The 19,464-nt window shown below is 41.3% G+C and overlaps 1 protein-coding gene across 4 annotated transcripts in view; it reads left to right on the top strand.

The window, feature by feature from the left end:
• The window catches only part of DCDC2 (doublecortin domain containing 2), a 153,903-nt gene that overhangs the window by 61,069 nt on the left and 73,370 nt on the right, over window positions 1-19,464 (top strand). For all 4 annotated transcript variants that reach the window (XM_061398714.1, XM_061398716.1, XM_061398717.1 and 1 more), the window contains 3 exons: window positions 3,155-3,301; window positions 5,072-5,126; window positions 16,912-17,071. In XM_061398714.1, coding sequence (XP_061254698.1) covers window positions 3,155-3,301; window positions 5,072-5,126; window positions 16,912-17,071 — 362 coding nt within the window. The remainder of the gene's footprint in view (window positions 1-3,154; window positions 3,302-5,071; window positions 5,127-16,911; window positions 17,072-19,464) is intronic.

Consider the following 19,464-nt stretch of genomic DNA (forward strand, 5'->3'; position numbering starts at 1 on the left):
AGTTTCTCTATCTGTAAAATGGGCATATAATTGTTCATCCCTTGTAGGGTTGTTTTCCAGTTTATATTTTTGTTACTTTTTATGTTGCTTTTCTCATGCAGTTATGTTAAATTTTGATGCAATCAAATTTTCAGTCTTTCATTATGATCATTAAGTTCTATGATTAGCTTAGGTTCTCTTCACTCCTAGATTATAAAAAATTATTCCACGTTTTCATCTTTCAACTTTTAACTTTCATTTAAACCTTTGATCCTTTTGGATTTTATCTTGGTATCAGGAGTAAAGGCAGATTGCAATAGTTATATATTGATTTTTTTAAAAAAGATATATCGTTTTGTCTTTTGACACATACACAGATGTAAACCCACTCAATAAATGCTCTGAAGCACACAAATATATATAAACACAATTGCATGCCCAGATACACCTATTCATACATATATTGATGTGAACAAATTGATAAATAGAAATAAAATATAGGCAAGGACAAACACAGAAATGAGAATATAGTTACATGTCCCCTGAATATGTGAATACTTCAGTTCAGTTCAGTCGCTCAGTTGTATCCAACTCTTTGTGAGCCCATGAATCACAGCACGCCAGGCCTCCCTGTCCATCACCAACTCCCGGAGTTCACTCAGACCCACGTCCATCGAGTCAGTGACGCCATCCAGCCATCTCATCCTCTGTCGTCCCCTTCTCCTCCTGCCCCCAATCCCTCCCAGCATCAGAGTCTTTTCCAATGAGTCAACTCTTTGCATGAGGTGGCCAAAGTACTGGAGTTTCAGCTTTAGCATCATTCCTTCCAAAGAAATCCCAGGACTGATCACCTTTAGGATGGACTGGTTGGATCTCCTTGCAGTCCAAGGGACTCTCAAGAGTCTTCTCCAACACCACAGTTCAAAAGCTTGGAGAGGCTTAATTCTTTTTTTTTTTAACTTTTAATTTTGTGTTGGGGTATAGCCAACCAGCAATGTTGTGATAGTTTCAGGTGACAGCAAAGGAACTCAGCCACACAGACACATGTATCCATTCTCCCCAGACTCCCCTCCCACCCAGGCTGCCACATAACATTGAGCAGAGTTCCATGTTGGAGAAGCTTAGTTCTTAGTGTAATGCCAGACATGAGTGAGATTTTCATGTTACTTGCTTGGGACACCCCCACACTCCCTTAACAGAACATGGTGGGTTAAAAATACCTGCTGGTAGTTTAGTTGCCAAGTCACGTCCAACTCTTGCAACACCATGGACCAGCCTGCCAGGCTCCTCTGTCCATGAGATTCTCCAGGCAAGAAGACTGGAGTGGGTTACCATTTCCTTCTCCAGGGGATCTTCCTGTTCTGGGAATTGAACTTGGGTCTCTTGTATTGCAGGCAGATTCCTTACAACTGAGCTAAACAGAACATGAGTAATTCTTATGGTTGGACCCTTCCTGGACATCAGTATACATATCAAAAACATCCCACACAAATTCTTTCAACTCCCTGTTTATAATTCTCATGTTTTGTAGCAAAGGAAGAAAGCAGGTCAGCAAGAGTCACATAAAAGAAGGCTAAGTTCACAGGCTAGAATTTATTCAGTGTCCTTTACCTGTGTAGAGAAAACCAGTCAAATCTTGGCTGTTGCCAGATCCACAACTTTGCTGTCTTTTAATTTCTAGCTGTAAAAGTTAATGATGGATTCAGATCTTCCTCTTTTGAAGGTAAATGAGAGAAGAAGAACGTATGGCTCTAGGCCTCCATCTAGGGGTTGGTTTCCAACAGGTTCTCCACCAGGAGCAGATTTACCAGTAGGGGCTGCTGGCAGTGTCCAGAGTCATAGGGATTAGAGATGGCTACTACTCCCATCCCATGGGAAGAGGCCAAGGGTGCTGTTGACACCCTACAATTCCCAGGACAGCCTCCCACCTCTCCTACAATTATCAGATCCAAAACGTCAATAATGTCCAGAGGCGCTGGTCTAGGTCAAGGCAGGAAAACCAGATTATCTGGGTTAAGTGTTGGTATTTAGACTTGTAGGGATAGAAGTGCATTACTTTAGCATCTTCATACTAACTCAACACCAACACACTTTAGGGGGTTAAGTGGCTGCTTTTATTTTACTCCTTGACTCCATATGATACGGCCTGTCTGCTTAGACAGATCAATGGATTTTTTTTCTTTGCAAATGTCACTACCCTTAATTTTGTGATATAAGAAGTCTGAGAACTTTTAAAACGATAATCTTAAAATCCTTTCAGTTCCTAACTCTTGTTTATCACCTTCAAAAACATGCATTGTCTTCTTTGTGGCGTGGTTTTCTAAGCTGTCTATTTTTTTCTTGCTCTTTAAACAAACTGTGGGGACACTTTAAATCGTCTAGCAAGGTTATCACTGTTCTCTTAATAAGTAACACATTGTAGTTTGCAGCAGCAGTTTTACAGTAAAAGGGAGGTTCTTGTGAAATCCCTTGATTCTGGGAAGATGACGGAAGGCAAAAAAAGAGAAGCATGAACGCTATGCAGTTCTGCATCATTAATGCTGGCAATGGGTTCTTTTACCTCCTGCCCTCGCACCTCTTGTTTTCTGACCTAGTTCTTGTGTGTTTCTATGGAAAATTCTGTCTGAGGGCTGCTCTTAGATGTTCACCTGAACAGTGCATTAAGAAAATAAATTTTCTAAGTGCTCATGGGATATAAAGAGAAGAATCAAACTTCAGTGGAAGCCAAGCTTCATTTAAAATATGACATTCTCGAAACGGCAACCCACTCCAGTATTCTTGCCTGGAGAATTTCATGGACAGAGGAGTCTGGCAGGCTACAGTCCATGCGGTTGCAAAAGAGTCGGAGACGACTGAGCACACATACACGCATGCACACACACACACACACACACACACACACATTCTCTACAAGTTAATTTTCTCCCTCTAAACTCTAAATATGGCAGCAATAGGGGATCCTTATGTTAGACTGTCCGGTTTCTGTACAGCTAGACCATAATTGTATCTGCATTGGTACTTAGCTGAGTCTTATGACTTTGAGACATTTATAATTCAGTGTTTAGCATAGTATCAAATGAGCCAATTTAGGAATAGAGTTTTTAATTGACTGTTATTTTAGCAGTTCTTGAAATGCTTGTTAACATTTGAATTGCTGGCATTCATATTTTGGCAGACTCTACACTTTAGAAGGAAAACTGGTTGAGAGTGGAGCAGAGCTGGAGAATGGGCAGTTTTATGTGGCTGTCGGCAGAGATAGGTTCAAGAAGTTGCCTTACAGTGAATTACTTTTCGACAAGTCGACGATGAGAAAGTCTTACGGGTATGTTTGCATCCTCACTCGCGTCTCATAGTTCAGTTATCACTTGAAATAGCATTGAATCTTATGCTGTTTTTTAGAATCTTGTTTATCGGTTAGAAAGGAAAGGATGTCCGATACACCTTGATCGCTGTTTATTTTGCTGTGATTGGAGGTTGAAAACTATTGCATAAAAATATGATATTGAGGAATCTGTGATAGACTATATAGTATTTTTTAGCCATTCACTTATGAATTTGTACTAAATATAAAGATTAGATTTGTGAAAAAGGTACAGGGCAGTGAACTTCTTATAACATACGCTTTTAGAAGTCTTAAAGATGTTAACTTGATTGAATAATTTTTCAGTTGATGCATAGAGAAATATCTACAGGTGGTTAAGAAATAATATTTTCTACTTAAAAATAATAATGGTAAAATATAGAAATGATATTTCTTTTATACAAATAAGTGGAGGGCTGGGTGTATAGTTATTTCAGGCAAAATTTTAAAGGTTACCCTTGTAATTGCACACAATGCATAGAGAACCCTTTTGCTCTGTGAGATGTCGTGCATTCGTGAAGAAGGCCTTCTTTTAGCCCAGTAGGTGGGCTGCCCAGGCTTGCGTTTGCATGAAGAGCCTCGGCCCCTGCTTGCAGGGACCCTTGGGCTTGCTCATGGTGCCCTACGGTCCATTGCCGCTGCTTTTCCGTGTCTACTTGGCTGGAAAACTGACTCTGTGTAGTTGCTCCTACTCGGATGGGTGACATGTGACAGAGATAGAGCAGAACGTCACCAGCGTGTTCTCCATTGATTTGTCGTCCCGTGTAGCTGGATGGAGAGACTAACCAAGGGTTCCTCAATACGGAATAGGTGGAATGGGGTTTCAGGGGTGGTGTTTGAAGTATCACAAAGAGCACATTGCTTTCTAGCACTTTAGAACTACTTACCAGACCTATTGCCAACCATCCTTACCCATCCATGAAATCAAGTCGTTCACAGCGTTGCTCTGAGAAGCAGCACTGGGTTAGCTGCTGTGGGTCGCAGTACGCACCGCGGTGAGAGCTTGTGCTTCTACTTGATGGCGGTGAGAAAACTTGCCCACGGTGGCCTTCTCAGGCAGGTCAGCGAAACTTGCCTTTAACTCCGTGGCTTCTTATTTTCAGAGAGGTTCGGTTGGGTTTCGAGCCGGATCTTTTCCTGTAAAGAGACATCTGGAAAATACTTAGAGCTGAAGAACAGTTTTTAAATTTTTGGTGAGAATGACTGGTTTAGAAACTCCCTGAATATAAATGCCAGTGTTTTACCATTCTGTGCTTCTACCAGATATGATAGACACGATAAAAAAAAAACTTTATCATTTTTAGTCTTAAACACAATCTGGCAAAATCCTCACTCAGCTTGGGAAATGCCTGTTTTTTGAAATGCAAATAAAAAATTTAGGGATTATTTTAAGTGGTATGAAAAAGTTAAAGGTGGTACTAAATTTATTTGTAAGCATCAACTAAAATGCTATACAAGAAAACATTAAGAATCTTTTGGACAGTGGAAACTAACACAACATTGTAAAGCAATTATACTCCAATTAAAAACAATAATGTTTTGGAATGGAATTTGGAAATGTTTTGTGGTCTTTATGAAATTGGGAAAGTCAGTGGTACTTATTGCGGAATACTGACGTCTATAAATAGTTGAGTTCCAGGTCGGGGTGACAAACTGAGATGTTAATTATCTTGCTTTGTATATTATTTGTGAGTAATATTCAGATTTCTAAATTGTAATTTGTTTTCACAGTCAGAAAACTTCTTCACTACCTCCAATTGTAGGATCCAGAAAGTCTAAAGGCAGTGTGAGTATCATATACTTTACTCATTAATGTTCTGTATTTCTATACCATAACAGAGAGACTGTCCTTTGGGTTTCAATTAAATTCAAAGAAATAAAACTTGTGGCATATAAGCAATTATGTGAAACAACATTAGAACATTAACGTTACAACTAAGTTTCTAAAGGAGAGCTAATATTTTTAAAATATGAATTTCAAGAGATAATTTTTTTCCTGATATATAGACTTGATAAAATTTATACCAGCTTGAAATCTAGGCAATAATACATAAGTGAGAAGAAACGCTGTTTTAGGCCACATCACTGATCCGCCCAGTGTTATTTTCTATCACTGACAAAGACTAAAAAGAAAGAGTATGTAACAGAATGGCAATCCTCAGTTATATTTTTTAAAAAGATTGAGAATCAGTCTAAATAGTTAGGTCCTTATCAGAATCTTTTTCATCCACCGTTCATTCATTTATTTGTTAATTCAGCATAATCTATTGAATACCAATTATGTGGGAACTGTGACAGGCATTTAGTAGGTAACTTCTTAACCTGTTTGTATGTTTTATCTATACCCCCTCATGGGGATAAGCTTTATGTCCTGCTGGAGTATTGCTTTGACAGGTCTTCTTAGCTGAAACTTCTCTTTCTGCTCTTTTGGTTGAATTTCCTGACCTGTAGAGGTGAGAATTGATCTGACGTTTTCCCTTTCTGAATTAAATAAGCAGAACTCTTAATTGGTGTCTTGTAAAATAAGAGGCTTCTGGACAATGATATTGTCTCCTAACGATTTAGATATTCCTTCCCCTCCCCCTTTTCTGTAACATCATGTGAAATTCTTGAAAAAGATTTTTTTGTGTGTGAAGAAATAGTGCTGACCTTGGCTAAGATTATGAGCTTGGATGCCTGAGAAAATGGTGGTACTATAGCTAATTAGAGGGCAGCTGAGGAAAGAATCACCTGCTTAATTTCTAATGCATTGAGTTATCAATGTCATCACGGAATCTAGCTGCAGACTAAATGGCAGAGACTGAGGACATCAGATGAAAATTTGCAAGTTCATCCACGTGACGGTCATAGTCGAAGAGCAGAGGCGTGTCATGGTGAGGTTCTTTCCTCGCATCCATCACAGCCTGGCGAGGAGCTGGCTTCAGCACACTGTTGAGTGGGAGGATGGGAAAGTGGGAATAGAGAGGGTTGGGGGCAGAGCTCACAGTGAGAGCCACAGAGGACCCATAACTTCATGGATATGGAGAGCAAGGGGAGAGAGAGTATTCCAGTAACTGAAAAATATATTGTAACCATCATAAAGCTAAACATGTGCTTGCATACTAAATCACTTCAGTTGTGTCTGATTCTCTGTGACCCTATGGACTGTAGCCCGCCAGGCTCCTATGTCCATGGGATTCTCCAGGCAAGAATTCTGGAGTGGGTTGCCGTGCCCTCCTCCAGGAGATCTTCCTGTCACAGGGAGCAAACCCGTGTCTCTTAGTCTTGTGCATTGGCAGGCGAGTTCTTTAGCACTAGGGCCATCTGGGAAGCCCATAAAGCTAAATAAAGTCCAGGAATTTAGATTTGGGAGACTACCCTTCTGCTTTCCTTCAGGACTTTGGAGTGGAATCTCTTCCATGTACCATGCGCATAGGAGCTCATTAACCCTCACAGTATAGCTGGAAAGGTGATGGTTAAACAGAGACCAAGTGTAGTTGAATAACTGACTCAGATCACAGGGAAAGTTCATGTCAGAACCAAGATCAGGACTCAGGTCTTTACATTCACAATGACTGAACTTTGGGATTAGGTGGTTATAATTCTTCTGAAATTTAGAATGTCTGATTTTTTAAAAATTAAAAATGTGTTTCCAATTTTCAAATCCATACACAGGAGGCATATATGCACCTCTTTCTTGCTCACTTGTTTGGAAGTTCTTTCGAATCTGTGCTGTGAATACTGGGTCATCTAATGATGACTGGCTATGTCTTCTGTGTGTCTGGCCTAGAACTAAGCCCCAGGGAGATAGTATTGTGCAAAAAGACACAACACTCTCTCTTAGCTCTGTCCTACTCAAGGAGACAAAGTTATACAAACGATACCACAAAGCAGTGTATAATTGCAAAGTGTGATTAGAATGAGAGAAAAGGATAGAACCATATGCAGGAAAATAAAAGGAGAATTTAGATATGTGTGTCAGGAAAAGGTCTCTTTGAGGAAGTGACCTTTAAGAACTCAAAGTTATGTTTTGAGAGGAGTTTCCATCTCGTACACAAGCAAAGACCCAACATTATATTGCCATGCTCTGACTTAGAATAACACAGTGATAGCAGAGTCTGTCCCTTTTCTCACAATGCTTTCTCACGGAGCATTCTATAGAGTCATCTGTCCATTTATCCGGTCATCCAACCATCCATCCAACACATGTTTAACAAGCACCTACTGAGTGCCAGGAATTCCTTCAAGCAGCTGGCAGAGATTGGTGACAAGCTTTCAGACGTCACGGAACTTTTGTTCTAGTGCCTGTGTCTGTGTGGGGCGGGGCGGGGTGGAAGAACGGGGGTAGACAGACTATCAGTCTCTAAACAAATATATAATTTCAGGTGGTGATAAGTGCCCTGAGGACAATAAGATGTGGCAGGGCACTTGTTGATATAAAATGCTCTGAGACTGAGACTTTAATGAGGTAAAGCAGCCAGCCATACAGGGTGGGGGCAGGGGAGAAAGAGCCTCCATAGCAGAGGAAACAGTCACAAAGGCCTTCGGGAAAGAGCTTGGCATAAAGAAAGGGGACAGAAAGAAGGCTGGGGTGGTCTGTGATGAGATTGGAGGGGCAGGCAGGGCCCAATGGTGCAGGCCATGGGTGGAGTTTGGATTTGATTCCTTACCATTTGAGGGGCAGAGGAGGGGAGTGATAGCATTTGATTTCTATTTTTGAAAGATCATTCTGGCTGTGGTGTCTGCAAAGAAGTGGGTGGGGCAAGAATAGCAGCAGGAGGCAGTGGGACGGCTGGAGTCCTGAGTGATGCGGGCGACTGGGACAGGAGGCAGGGGGGACATTGTATCTTGTCACTGATGGCTGCATTCATTCAGGAGCCATCTATTGAGTCCATATTATGTCCCGAGCACTAGGAGAGGGGACGATAGAAAATGAGATGGTTGGATGGCATCACCGACTCCATGGACATGAGTTTGAGTAAAATCTGGGAGTTGGGTGATGGACAGGGAGGCCTGGCGTACTGTGGTCCATAGGGTTGCAAAGAGTCAGATATGACTGAGTGACTGAACTGAACTGAACTGAACTGTTTTAGTGCTTGTGGGGAAGGGGAGGCAGAGATTCCAGAGAAAACCATAAATGTCTGAAGCCTCCATTCTGGAGGAGGAAAAAGACAAACTAATACACAGTTGATATTAATCGGGATAAACTTGAAGAAACATGTATCAGGATCTGGGAGGAGAATGAGAGGGTGCAGTACCCCCTGGGTGGCCAGGGTGGGCCTCTTGTAGGAGATTATATTCAGCAGAGGGGCATAACCCCCTGGGCACACAGTGAGGTTCCACGAAACCTATCTAGTGGATTTGTGAGTGACTGGCCGTGAATCACATGGAGAGAATATTCTACGTTGGGCATTCCAAAGTCACAAACTCACAAACTTTTTAAGGGAAGGATCAGTTTGCTCCTTTCCTTTAACTAATTGGTTCCCTGCAGAATGTACATATTTTCAAGATTCTTAACCGCTTGGCACGGAGTCGGGGTGAGTGTGAGTGAAGGGGATGATGGGTGAGCTGGCTTACAACTTAAGGAGCTACTTACTGTTCAGTTCAAGGGAAGGCATCCCTGAACTTGTGATGCAAATCAAAGAGGACCCAGAGTTGGATTTTTAGGAATTCTTTTCTCCGCAAGCTTTCTAGGAATGGCTGTATTGCATAATGAAGGGAAGTGTGGGTGGGGGCTGGATAGAACTTAAAAAAGAGAGAGAGAAAGCTGCTACACTCTCCATAGAGAACCTCCTGTGCAAGAGTGATGGGTCAGCAAGGTCCCACCCTTGTGGTAGGAAGTGTGGGTAATAGGGTTTGGGGTAAAGGTGAGGAGGTTTGGTGGGGGATCCAGCAACGCTTTCAAAACAGCCAGGCAATGCCCTGTGCAAAGCAGGAAAAGACCAGAAGTCACCCCTCATACAGACGGGGAGGGGGGCGGGTCACAGAAACACGTACTTTGAGATTCTAACCTGGAAACAAAAGGAAGAGATAACTGAATCCTCTGAAGTTCTATTAAGTTTGAAAAATTAACCCACCAGCGGGAGGCTGTCCTTTAGCTGTGAGGTTTCAGCACAAAGAGTCCAAGCACCCTCTAGTGGAAGAGACATAAAATCAGGGACGTGCTTGAAAGTTGGAGCCAAAGACTCCTTTACTTTGTCCTCAGTTCAGTTCAGTCGCTTAGTCATGTCCGACTCTTTGCGACCCCATGACTTGCAGCACGCCAGGCCTCCCTGTCCATCACCAACTCCTGGAGTTCACCCAAACTCTTGTCCATCGAGTCCTCAGTTGTCCTTAATTCCCAAGTAGCGAATACATCTTGTGAGCAGCAATTTACAGATTCAAATATGGCAATTGCTCAGATTTTGGTGAGAAAACATAATTATCCGTGTATCACAAAGTCACGGTGAAAGGTCGATTCTTAAGCTTCCAGAACTCCATTTTGCCTTTTGGGAACCTGTGTCCAGTTTGGATAAAAAGATTTCTCACACTTCCCATCAGCAAATACACAGAGAAACACCAGCCTGAGTCTGAGTGTGGTCCCCTGCTCACAAGGTCTCCTGGATGCTTCGCTGAAATACACACGCTGTGAGTGCTGCTGTATGCGGCAAATCCCGCACAAAATCACTTTACGAGGGATTTTGTGATGCATTATGGCTTTTGTGTCTTTGGCACATGTTCATGGAGGCTTCAAGTGAGTTTACCGTGGTAATGACAGAAACCTGAGTTGACTGGAGCTTGTTGGAAAGAGCCTAGGGAATTATCTAAAACAATCCCAATTTGAGTAGAGCAAGGGGGTGATGGAAGGGCTATTTTTAGTTTTCTGTTGGTCTGAGCCAGAGGTTTGCTATTTCTATCAGGTATTTTGATATGTGTGTGAGGAAAAAAACAGGACAGTGCTTGAATGATCACATAGGGTCTAGTGTTTGCATGGTATGCCCCGTAAAATGAGGCTGCTGCTTGATTTCTTCCACTTTGGGATAAAATCGTAATCTATTATTTCCAGGTGACTTTTTAAGGGAACCAAACCATATGATAGCTGTTTCTAGTCCCTTGGGAACTAGCAAGCATCAGTGTAGTAGAAAAGTCAAAACTGGGTAACTCTGAGAAAGTTAATTCCTTTATCTGAAAAACAGTAGTAGAAAAATCAAACCTGGGTAACTTTGAGAAAGTTAATTCCTTTACTGAAAAAATGCCTATCTATGCATTTGATAAATTTGTGTTTATGAATTTAACTCAGATGACCATTATATCTACTACTGTGGGCAGGAATCCCTCAGGAGAAATGGAGTGGCCATCATGGTCAACAAAAGAGTGCGAAATGCAGTACTTGGATGCAATCTCAAAAATGACAGAATGATCTCTGTTTCCAAGGCAAACCATTCAATATCACAGTAATCCAAGTCTATGCCCCAACCAGTAACGCTGAAGAAGCTGAAGTTGAACGGTTCTATGAAGACCTACAAGACCTTTTAGAACTAACACCCAAAAAAGATGTCCTTTTCATTATAGGGGACTGGAATGCAAAAGTAGGAAGTCAAGAAACACCTGGAGTAACAGGCAAATTTGGCCTTGGAATACGGAATGAAGCAGGGCAAAGACTAATAGAGTTTTGCCAAGAAAATGCACTGGTCATAACAAACACCCTCTTCCAACAACACAAGGGAAGACTCTACACATGGACATCACCAGATGGTCAACACCGAAATCAGATTGATTATATTCTTTGCAGCCAAAGATGGAGAAGCTCTATACAGTCAGCAAAAACAAGACCAGGAGCTGACTGTGGCTCAGACCATGAACTCCTTATTGCCAAATTCAGACTGAAATTGAAGAAAGTAGGGGAAACCACTAGACCATTCAGGTATGACCTAAATCAAATCCCTTATGATTATACAGTGGAAGTGAGAAATAGATTTAAGGGCCTAGATCTGATAGACAGAGTGCCTGATGAACTATGAAATGAGGTTCGTGACATTGTACAGGAGACAGGGATCAAGACCATTCCCATAGAAAAGAAATGCAAAAAAGCAAAATGGCTGTCTGGGGAGGCCTTACAAATAGCTGTGAAAAGAAGAGAAGTGAAAAGCAAAGGAGAAAAGGAAAGATATGAACATCTGAATGCAGAGTTCCAAAGAATAGCAAGAAGAGATAAGAAAGCCTTCTTCAGTGATCAATGCAAAGAAATAGAGGAAAACAACAGAATGGGAAAGACTAGGGATCTCTTCAAGAAAATCAGAGATACCAAATGAACACTTCATGCAAAGATGAGCTCGATAAAGGACAGAAATGGTATGGACCTAACAGAAGCAGAAGATATTAAGAAGAGATGGCAAGAATACACAGAAGAACTGTACAAAAAGATCTTCATGACCCAGATAATCACGATGGTGCGATCACTGACCTAGAGCCAGACACCCTGGAATGTGAAGTCAAGTGGGCCTTAGAAAGCATCACTACGAACAAAGCTAGTAGAGGTGATGGAATTCCAGTTGAGCTATTCCAAATCCTGAAAGATGATGCTGTGAAAGTGCTGCACTCAATATGCCAGCAAATTTGGAAAACTCAGCAGTGGTCACAGGACTGGAAAAGGTCAGTTTTCATTCCAATCCCAAAGAAAGGCAATGCCAAAGAATGCTCAAACTACCGCACAATTGCACTCATCTCACACGCTAGTAAAGTAATGCTCAAAATTCTCCAAGCCAGGCTTCAACAATATGTGAACTGTGAACTTCCTGATGTTCAAGCTGGTTTTAGAAAAGGCAGAGGAACCAGAGATCAAATTGCCAACATCTGCTGGATCATGGAAAAAGCAAGAGAGTTCCAGAAAAACATCTATTTCTGCTTTATTGACTATGCCAAAGCCTTTGACTGTGTGGATCACAATAAACTGTGGAAAATTCTTCAAGAGATGGGAATACCGGATCACCTGATCTGCCTCTTGAGAAATTTGTATGCAGGTCAGGAAGCAACAGTTAAAATTGGACATGGAACAACAGACTGGTTCCAAATAGGAAAAGGAGTTCGTTAAGGCTGTATATTGTCACCCTGTTTATTTAACTTATATGCAGAGTACATCATGAGAAACGCTGGACTGGAAGAAACACAAGCTGGAATCAAGATTGCCTGGAGAAATATCAATAACCTCAGATATGCAGATGACACCACCCTTATGGCAGAAAGTGAAGAGGAACTAAAAAGCCTCTTGATGAAAGTGAAAGTGGAGAGTGAAAAAGTTGGCTTAAAGCTCAACATTCAGAAAACGAAGATCCTGGCATCCGGTCCCATCACTTCATGGCAAATAGATGGGGAAACAGTGGAAACAGTGTCAGACTTTATTTTTCTGGGCTCCAAAATCACTGCAGATGGTGACTGTAGCCATGAAATTAAAAGACGCTTACTCCTTGGAAGGAAAGTTATGACCAACCTAGATAGCATATTCAAAAGCAGAGACATTACTTTGCCAACAAAGGTTCGTCTAGTCAAGGCTATGGTTTTTCCTGTGGTCATGTATGGATGTGAGAGTTGGACTGTCAAGAAGGCTAAGCACCAAAGAATTGATGTTTTTGAACTGTGGTGTTGGAGAAGACTCTTGAGAGTGCCTTGGACTGCAAGGAGATCCAACCAGTCCATTCTGAAGGAGATCAGCCCTGGGATTTCTTTGGAAGGATAAGTGTATGCTAAAGCTGAAACTCAAGTACTTTGGCCACCTCATGCGAAGAGTTGATTCATTGGAAAAGACCCTGATGCTGGGAAGGATTGGAGGCAGGAGGAGAAGGGGATGACAGAGGATGAGATGGCTGGATGGCATCACTGACTAGATGGACGTGAGTCTCAGTGAACTCTGGGAGTTGGTGATGGACAGAGAGGCCTGGCGTGCTGTGATTCATGGGGTCGCAAAGAGTCGGACACGACTGAGCGACTGATCTGATCTGATGAGTATTTAGCACACAGGAGCTACTGAGTAATGTTATCTTATCAACTAACATAGCAGTATGAGATGACAATTTTATTCCCTATGCCCCATAAATAGCAATGACTATCCAATTTATGAGTCACTCTGCCCTTCCCTCTCTCTATATAATTTGTCTATGTATTATCTATAATTTATATAATAAACTGTGTAAATAGATAAGTATATAATTTATACTATATGATCTATTTATGTCTGTTAATTTATTATACATGTTTGTAGTTTTTAGATGAGTCTTGTTTTCTTTTTTATTGTAGATCGGAGTATAGTTGATTTACAGTGTTTTGTTAGTTTCAGTTGTATAGCAGAGTGATTCAGTTATATAAATATATCCATTTTTTTCAGATTCTTTTCCCACTTAGATTATGACAGAATATTGAGTAGAGTTCCCTGTGCTATACAACGTGTTTTCTTTTTAAAATAGAAAACATCTGAATTCTTTCCTATTTTCTAATTACAAAACAATTATTTTTTTCCAAGTTTAATTTGTGCTGTGTTAGTCACTCTGTCATATCTGACTCTCTGCAACCCCACGGGCTGTAAACCCTCCAGGCTCCCCTGTCCATAGAATTTTCAAGACGAGAATCCTGGAGTGGGTTGCCATTCCCTTCTCCAGGGGATCTTCCCCACCCAGGGATCGAACCCGGGTCTCTTGCATTGCAGGCAGATTCTTTACTGCCTGAGCCACCAGGGAAGCTAAGTTTAGTTCTTGTCAAGTGCCTGGCAATTAGTCATTAATCAGTATTTGAATGCATGAGTGTCCGTTACCAAAGCTATGCCTCATATAGTTATTAGAATCAACTAGGCTTTCTTGATTTTCCAAAATTGGTCTTTTGGGTGTCCCTGGAAACCCACTCCAATACTCTTGCCTGGGAAATCCCATGGACTGAGAAGCCTGGTAGGCTACAGCCCATGGGGACGCAAAGAGTCGGACACGACTGAGCGACTTCACTTTCACTTTCATCAGAAACGCAGTAAATCAGAACTTCTTGTATATTCAGCAAAAGAGTTGATGCTAAAAACCATGTGAATCCTCAGTCTCCCCAGGATGGACTGTCTGTTTCTCCCTTGTTTTACCCCTTTTGTGAATAAGACTTTTCCCAGAGAGCTGTTAAAAAAAACAAAAAACCTCTCATGATGAAATCCAGAGTTTTGCTTTCTTTGTTTCATTTTAGTCCTGATAAGTTGAACAGCATCTCTGAACATTCTAGTAGGCTTGATAGAAGGGTTACTCCTCTCATTCAAGGCTTTTAAAGTTTTAGAATCTTGAGATGAATAAACTAATTTGAAAAGAGACTAGAATGTGAGACCAGGCTGATGCTTCCTTCTCATATGATGCTTTTGGAATCTCCACTGTAATCACATTAGCCATTTCTCCTGCCTGGCAGTTTATGGCTTTGCAAGAAATAATCATTGAAGAAAAGGAAAGAAAAAAGACCCCAACTCTGGTTGCAGTTAATGCAATAATTAAGTGGAAACGGTATGTTTAAATTGCAGTTGGAATAGGAAATTAAATTATGCAAAAAAATGTTATAGATTTGGACAAGTTTTCATACTGTTAATAAATCTATGCATAATTCATTTTCTTGTAGGCTATGACAAAATAGCATAAATAACTTCATTTGTAAAGCTGTGAAATTTTCTATTCTTAATTGGGTGATAGCTAAAGCTATTTAAACACTTCTGGATGACTGAATATCTAAATGTTTAAAATGAGCAGTTATAATAGGTTTCTAGGCAGATTTGTTTATTTAACATTACTACATTTATTTTCAGATACTAGCATAGTACAGATGTTGCATAAAATTGCACCCAATATGGTGTAAATTTGATATGATTTTTAAGAAAAAGATATTAACTCTCTGCTCTTGGAGGAGGCCCTCTGATAGTTTTTGAATAAAACTACATGCCAGACACTGTTTTGTTTAGTCGGTAAGTTGTGTTCAACTCTTTTGCAAACCCATGGACTGTAGTCTGCCAGGCTTCTCTGTCCCTTGGATTTCCCAAACGAGACTTCTGGAATGGGCTGCCATTTCCTTCTCCAGGGGATCTTCCCTACCCAAGCATCAAACTCACGTCTCCTGCATTGCAGGCAGATTCTTTACCACCGAGCCACAAGGGAAGCCCACCAGGCACTATACCGGTTACTTTATAAATGTTACCATTTCATTTCATGTAAGAGACCTAACAGCAGGCACATTAACCCCATTCAATTGATAAGGGGTCCATGGGGTCGCAAAGAGTCGGACACGACTGAGCAACTGAACTGAACTTAACTGAATTGATAAGGAAACAGGTTCCAAGAGGTAGGAACTAGTTACCTCAAGGTCCCATTGGTGGTTGGTGGCAGTGCTGTGACTCTGAGTCAGGGTCTCTAAAACTTGCATTATTTCTGCTACCTGCAGCCTCACACCTCACACATTCAGGTAGGCGTAGCACCTGAGTGTCCTAAGGCCAAGGCTGTCTTGTTAGGAGGGAATGTCTTGCACTGAGAATCAGCACAGCTGTTCCTTGGGTACAGTGACCAGCACTGTAGTGGCTCTTATGTGGCTCCCCAGGAACTGTACATGAGCCCACCACAGCAGCCGCTGAGCTCAACCTCATCTTCATGCTGGGAAGCCCCCTTTTCAGATGCGAGGTCTTCATTTCGAGATGCACATGGGAATCAGAGGCAACCGCCATAGGTGTGGTCAGCGGGGTTGTCTTGCAGGAATGGTGGTGGGGGGTATGTGGTCTTGAGCTGCTTGTGTCTATGTTGCTCTGGATCTGTGGTTCATAGAGATGGTGGAAGTCACGGACAGATGAGTCAGTATCGGACGTTTTCTTTAAGCACAGTGTGCGTCTGCTTGTATGATGGTACCTGTGTGCTCACTGTGACAAGTAGTTAAAAAGGTATTTCTCGATCAGCTGATCAAACTGGATTTTGTCATCATTCCTCATCCAATAGCTATCTGCTGATTCTTCTGAAAGGTGCAGGAGGAAGAGGATGGTTGAGACAGCAGACTGGCTCTGGTCCTTGCTGGCTATGTGACCTTGGCCAGGCTTAACCTCTAAGCCTCATTTGCTTGTCTATACGATGGGGCGATAACAGTACCTGTTTCTCAGGTTATGAGGACTGAGTGAGACAGTTTCATAGCAACACCTGGTACATATCAACACTCAGAAGTTGTCAAGTGCTATTATTTGTTTAAAAATATTTTTTGATGTGGACCATTTTTTTAAAGTCTTTCACATTTGTTACAATATTGCTTCTGTTTTATGTTTTTTTTTTTGGACTGCAAAGCATGTGAGAGATTAGTTCCCTGATCAGGGATTACATCTGCACACCCTGCATTGGAAGGAGAAGTTGTAACCCCTGGACTGCCAGGGAAGTCCCTCAAGTGCTATTATTTTTATTCTCCTTCCCCTGGTAGACCCTTCCTCTGCCACCAGGAAGAATTTAATGTAGGTAATAGACAGAAGCAGAATCAGCACAGAATGCCCACCTGTGGCCCCTGCCCCTTTCACCACGTTAGTGACTTGTATTTACCACTCAAGGCGTTCATCAGCCGATAGTAAGAGTTAATCTTTTGCCACGTAGGGAAATGATCGCCAGTCTAAGTCGACGGTTGGATCCAGTGACAACTCATCTCCTCAGCCCCCGAAGAGGAAAGGGAAAAAACATGCGAATTCGGAAAAACCCATGAAAGGGAAACAAAATGCCAAGTTAAAGAGTTCACCGCAAACAATCCCAAACAGTGGTAAGTTTGTTATTATTATTATATTGTTATTACTGATGATCATTATCTTAAGGCTGTGATACAGTTTTAATTTGTAAGTAGATCTGTTTGTTTTCCTGGACTCACAGAGTATTTGTCACTTATGAGAGTTTTCAAAGAAGACTTTCTGTGTATGAGAGATTGCTGGTATTTTTCACACTTAATTTCTAGTTGTAATTAGCAATTGTGCTATGAGGATACACTTCAAGAGAAAATATTTCTTGAGTGTTCTTATTGAGAAAGGTAAATTTTACCATCCTGTGTTCCAGCTAAAAGTGCTTGATTAATATTTTTACCACCTACTTGTGATCTCTCTTATTTGTGTGTCTACAACTCTTGTTCACATTTATTACTAACTGCTTTTAAGTCACAGATCCCTTTTTCAAAAAGGTGTTTCACTGATATCCAAGAGAACACCCATACAACTTTACCAATAAACACCATGTACTGAATTATTAATAGTTACATACCTTGCATTACCAGTTGAGAGACGGTATAAAATAATTTAAAGCATTTTGCATTAATACAAGATTATAGGATAAAAGTGTGATAAACTAGAGCTTCCCCGGTGGCTCAGCTGGTAAAGAATCCACCTGCGTGTGTGAGACCTGGGTTCGATTCCTGGGTTGGGAAGATCTCCTGGAGAAGGGTACGGCTACCTATTGCACTCCTGGCCTGGAGTATGCCATGGTCTGTATGATCCATGGGGTCGACTAAGGAGGCATGCTGTCAGAATTGTGACCTTTTCACGTTAGCTTTTTGTGAAGATGGGCTCTTTTTGGTTTCACTCCAAGCGTGGTCTCAGTGGGCTGAACACATGAGTGTCGAGTGATGCTGTGGGCAGCTGGGCTGGCTGGGACACGGCTGGAGGAGTGACTGCTTCTCCCTCCCCCTGGGATCCACTCACCTCCGCAGGAAGACGTGCTGGGCTGCTCTGAAAAGGGGTGAATGGGATCAAGTTTCAGATTCATGGCCAGAGCTCTGTCTTCCTCCTGAGAGCTCCAGCTCACTTCAAAGTCCATACAAAGTGTCACATTAGAATCACAGCTCATGTGGGGTTCACTGCTAAGGAGACAGTACAGACTTGTGTGAGGGCTTAGAAGATGCTGCTCAGATGGTTACAGGGTCAGAAGAGAGACGTGCGAGACGAAGTTAAAAGAGCAGGTGAAATGAAGGAGTCAATTCCACAGAGAAGAAAGTGGAGGGGGCTTAAGGTTTCAGAGATTTAAATGATAATTAGCTGGAAGCCCAGAGTCCTAGATTCTTGTCCCAGTTCTGCTCTTGACTTTGGGCAAGTCATTTAACTTTCTTTGGCCCTATTAGCTTTCTGTAACATGTGGGTTCATATTAAGATTTATCTTTATAATTTTGATTTTATCTTTAAGTTTCTTCAGTCCTTTCCAGTGACCATAAAGTGGGGAAGCCAGAGTAAAATGTAGTCAATGGATGTGGAGTGAATGCTTGTTGTATGGAAAAAGTGAAAGTGTTAGTCGCTCAGTCGTGTCCGACTCTTTGTGACCCCATGGACTGCGTAGCCTGCCAGGCTCCTCTGTCCATGGAATTCTCCAGGCGAGAACACTGGAGTGGGGTTGCCATTCCCTTCTCCAGGGAATCTTCCTGACCCAGGGATTGAACCCAGGTCTCCTTCATTGCAGGCAGATTCTTTACCATTGTTGTATGGCAGGCACCAAAGGAAAAAGCTAGCCTGAAAAGCATGCCTTACATGTGAACATTAAACATAATAGAGGGTTTATTTTAATCCGTATATACTAGATTGCAAAACCATCAAGGCCATGGGATATGTCTTACTAGTTTATTTTTTTCAATCCCCAATAACTAGGTCTGAGAGATGAGACACTTATTAAATATTGGTGAATGAATGATGAAAGTTACAAAATAGATGTCTCTGTAATATTTTAAAATCCACTAAGAAACAAGACTCATGTTAAACTTTTCATGAATCATTTTCGATTAAAGGCTTTTATGAAATGTTACTTGCTTATTTTCTGTGTGGCTCTTATTGGCTTATGAAAATCCTAGCTCCTGCTCTCAATTTATTTTTTGAAAATCTTTAGATTTAGCAGTTTTCCCTCAAGAGAGAGGGGACCATCATCTCTTCAGGTTATTTCACTCATGGAAACATGGAAACACAAGAGGCTGAATCAGCATTTCCATGTTTTACAGGAAAGTAACTGTTATTAAAAAGTTGAATTATCAGTGTTTTTGCCTTTGTAGAAATTCATAGTTTTCTCTTTTTTTAAAGATTTTTTTCCCCATATTTTCAAGGATCTCTTTAAAAGATTTGTTGTTGATGTGGGCCATTTTTAAAGTGTTTATTGAATTTGTTATGATATTGCTTCTGTTTTGAGTTTTTT

This window comes from Bos javanicus, chromosome 23, assembly GCF_032452875.1.
Source record: "Bos javanicus breed banteng chromosome 23, ARS-OSU_banteng_1.0, whole genome shotgun sequence".
Taxonomy (NCBI): Eukaryota; Metazoa; Chordata; class Mammalia; order Artiodactyla; family Bovidae; genus Bos; species Bos javanicus.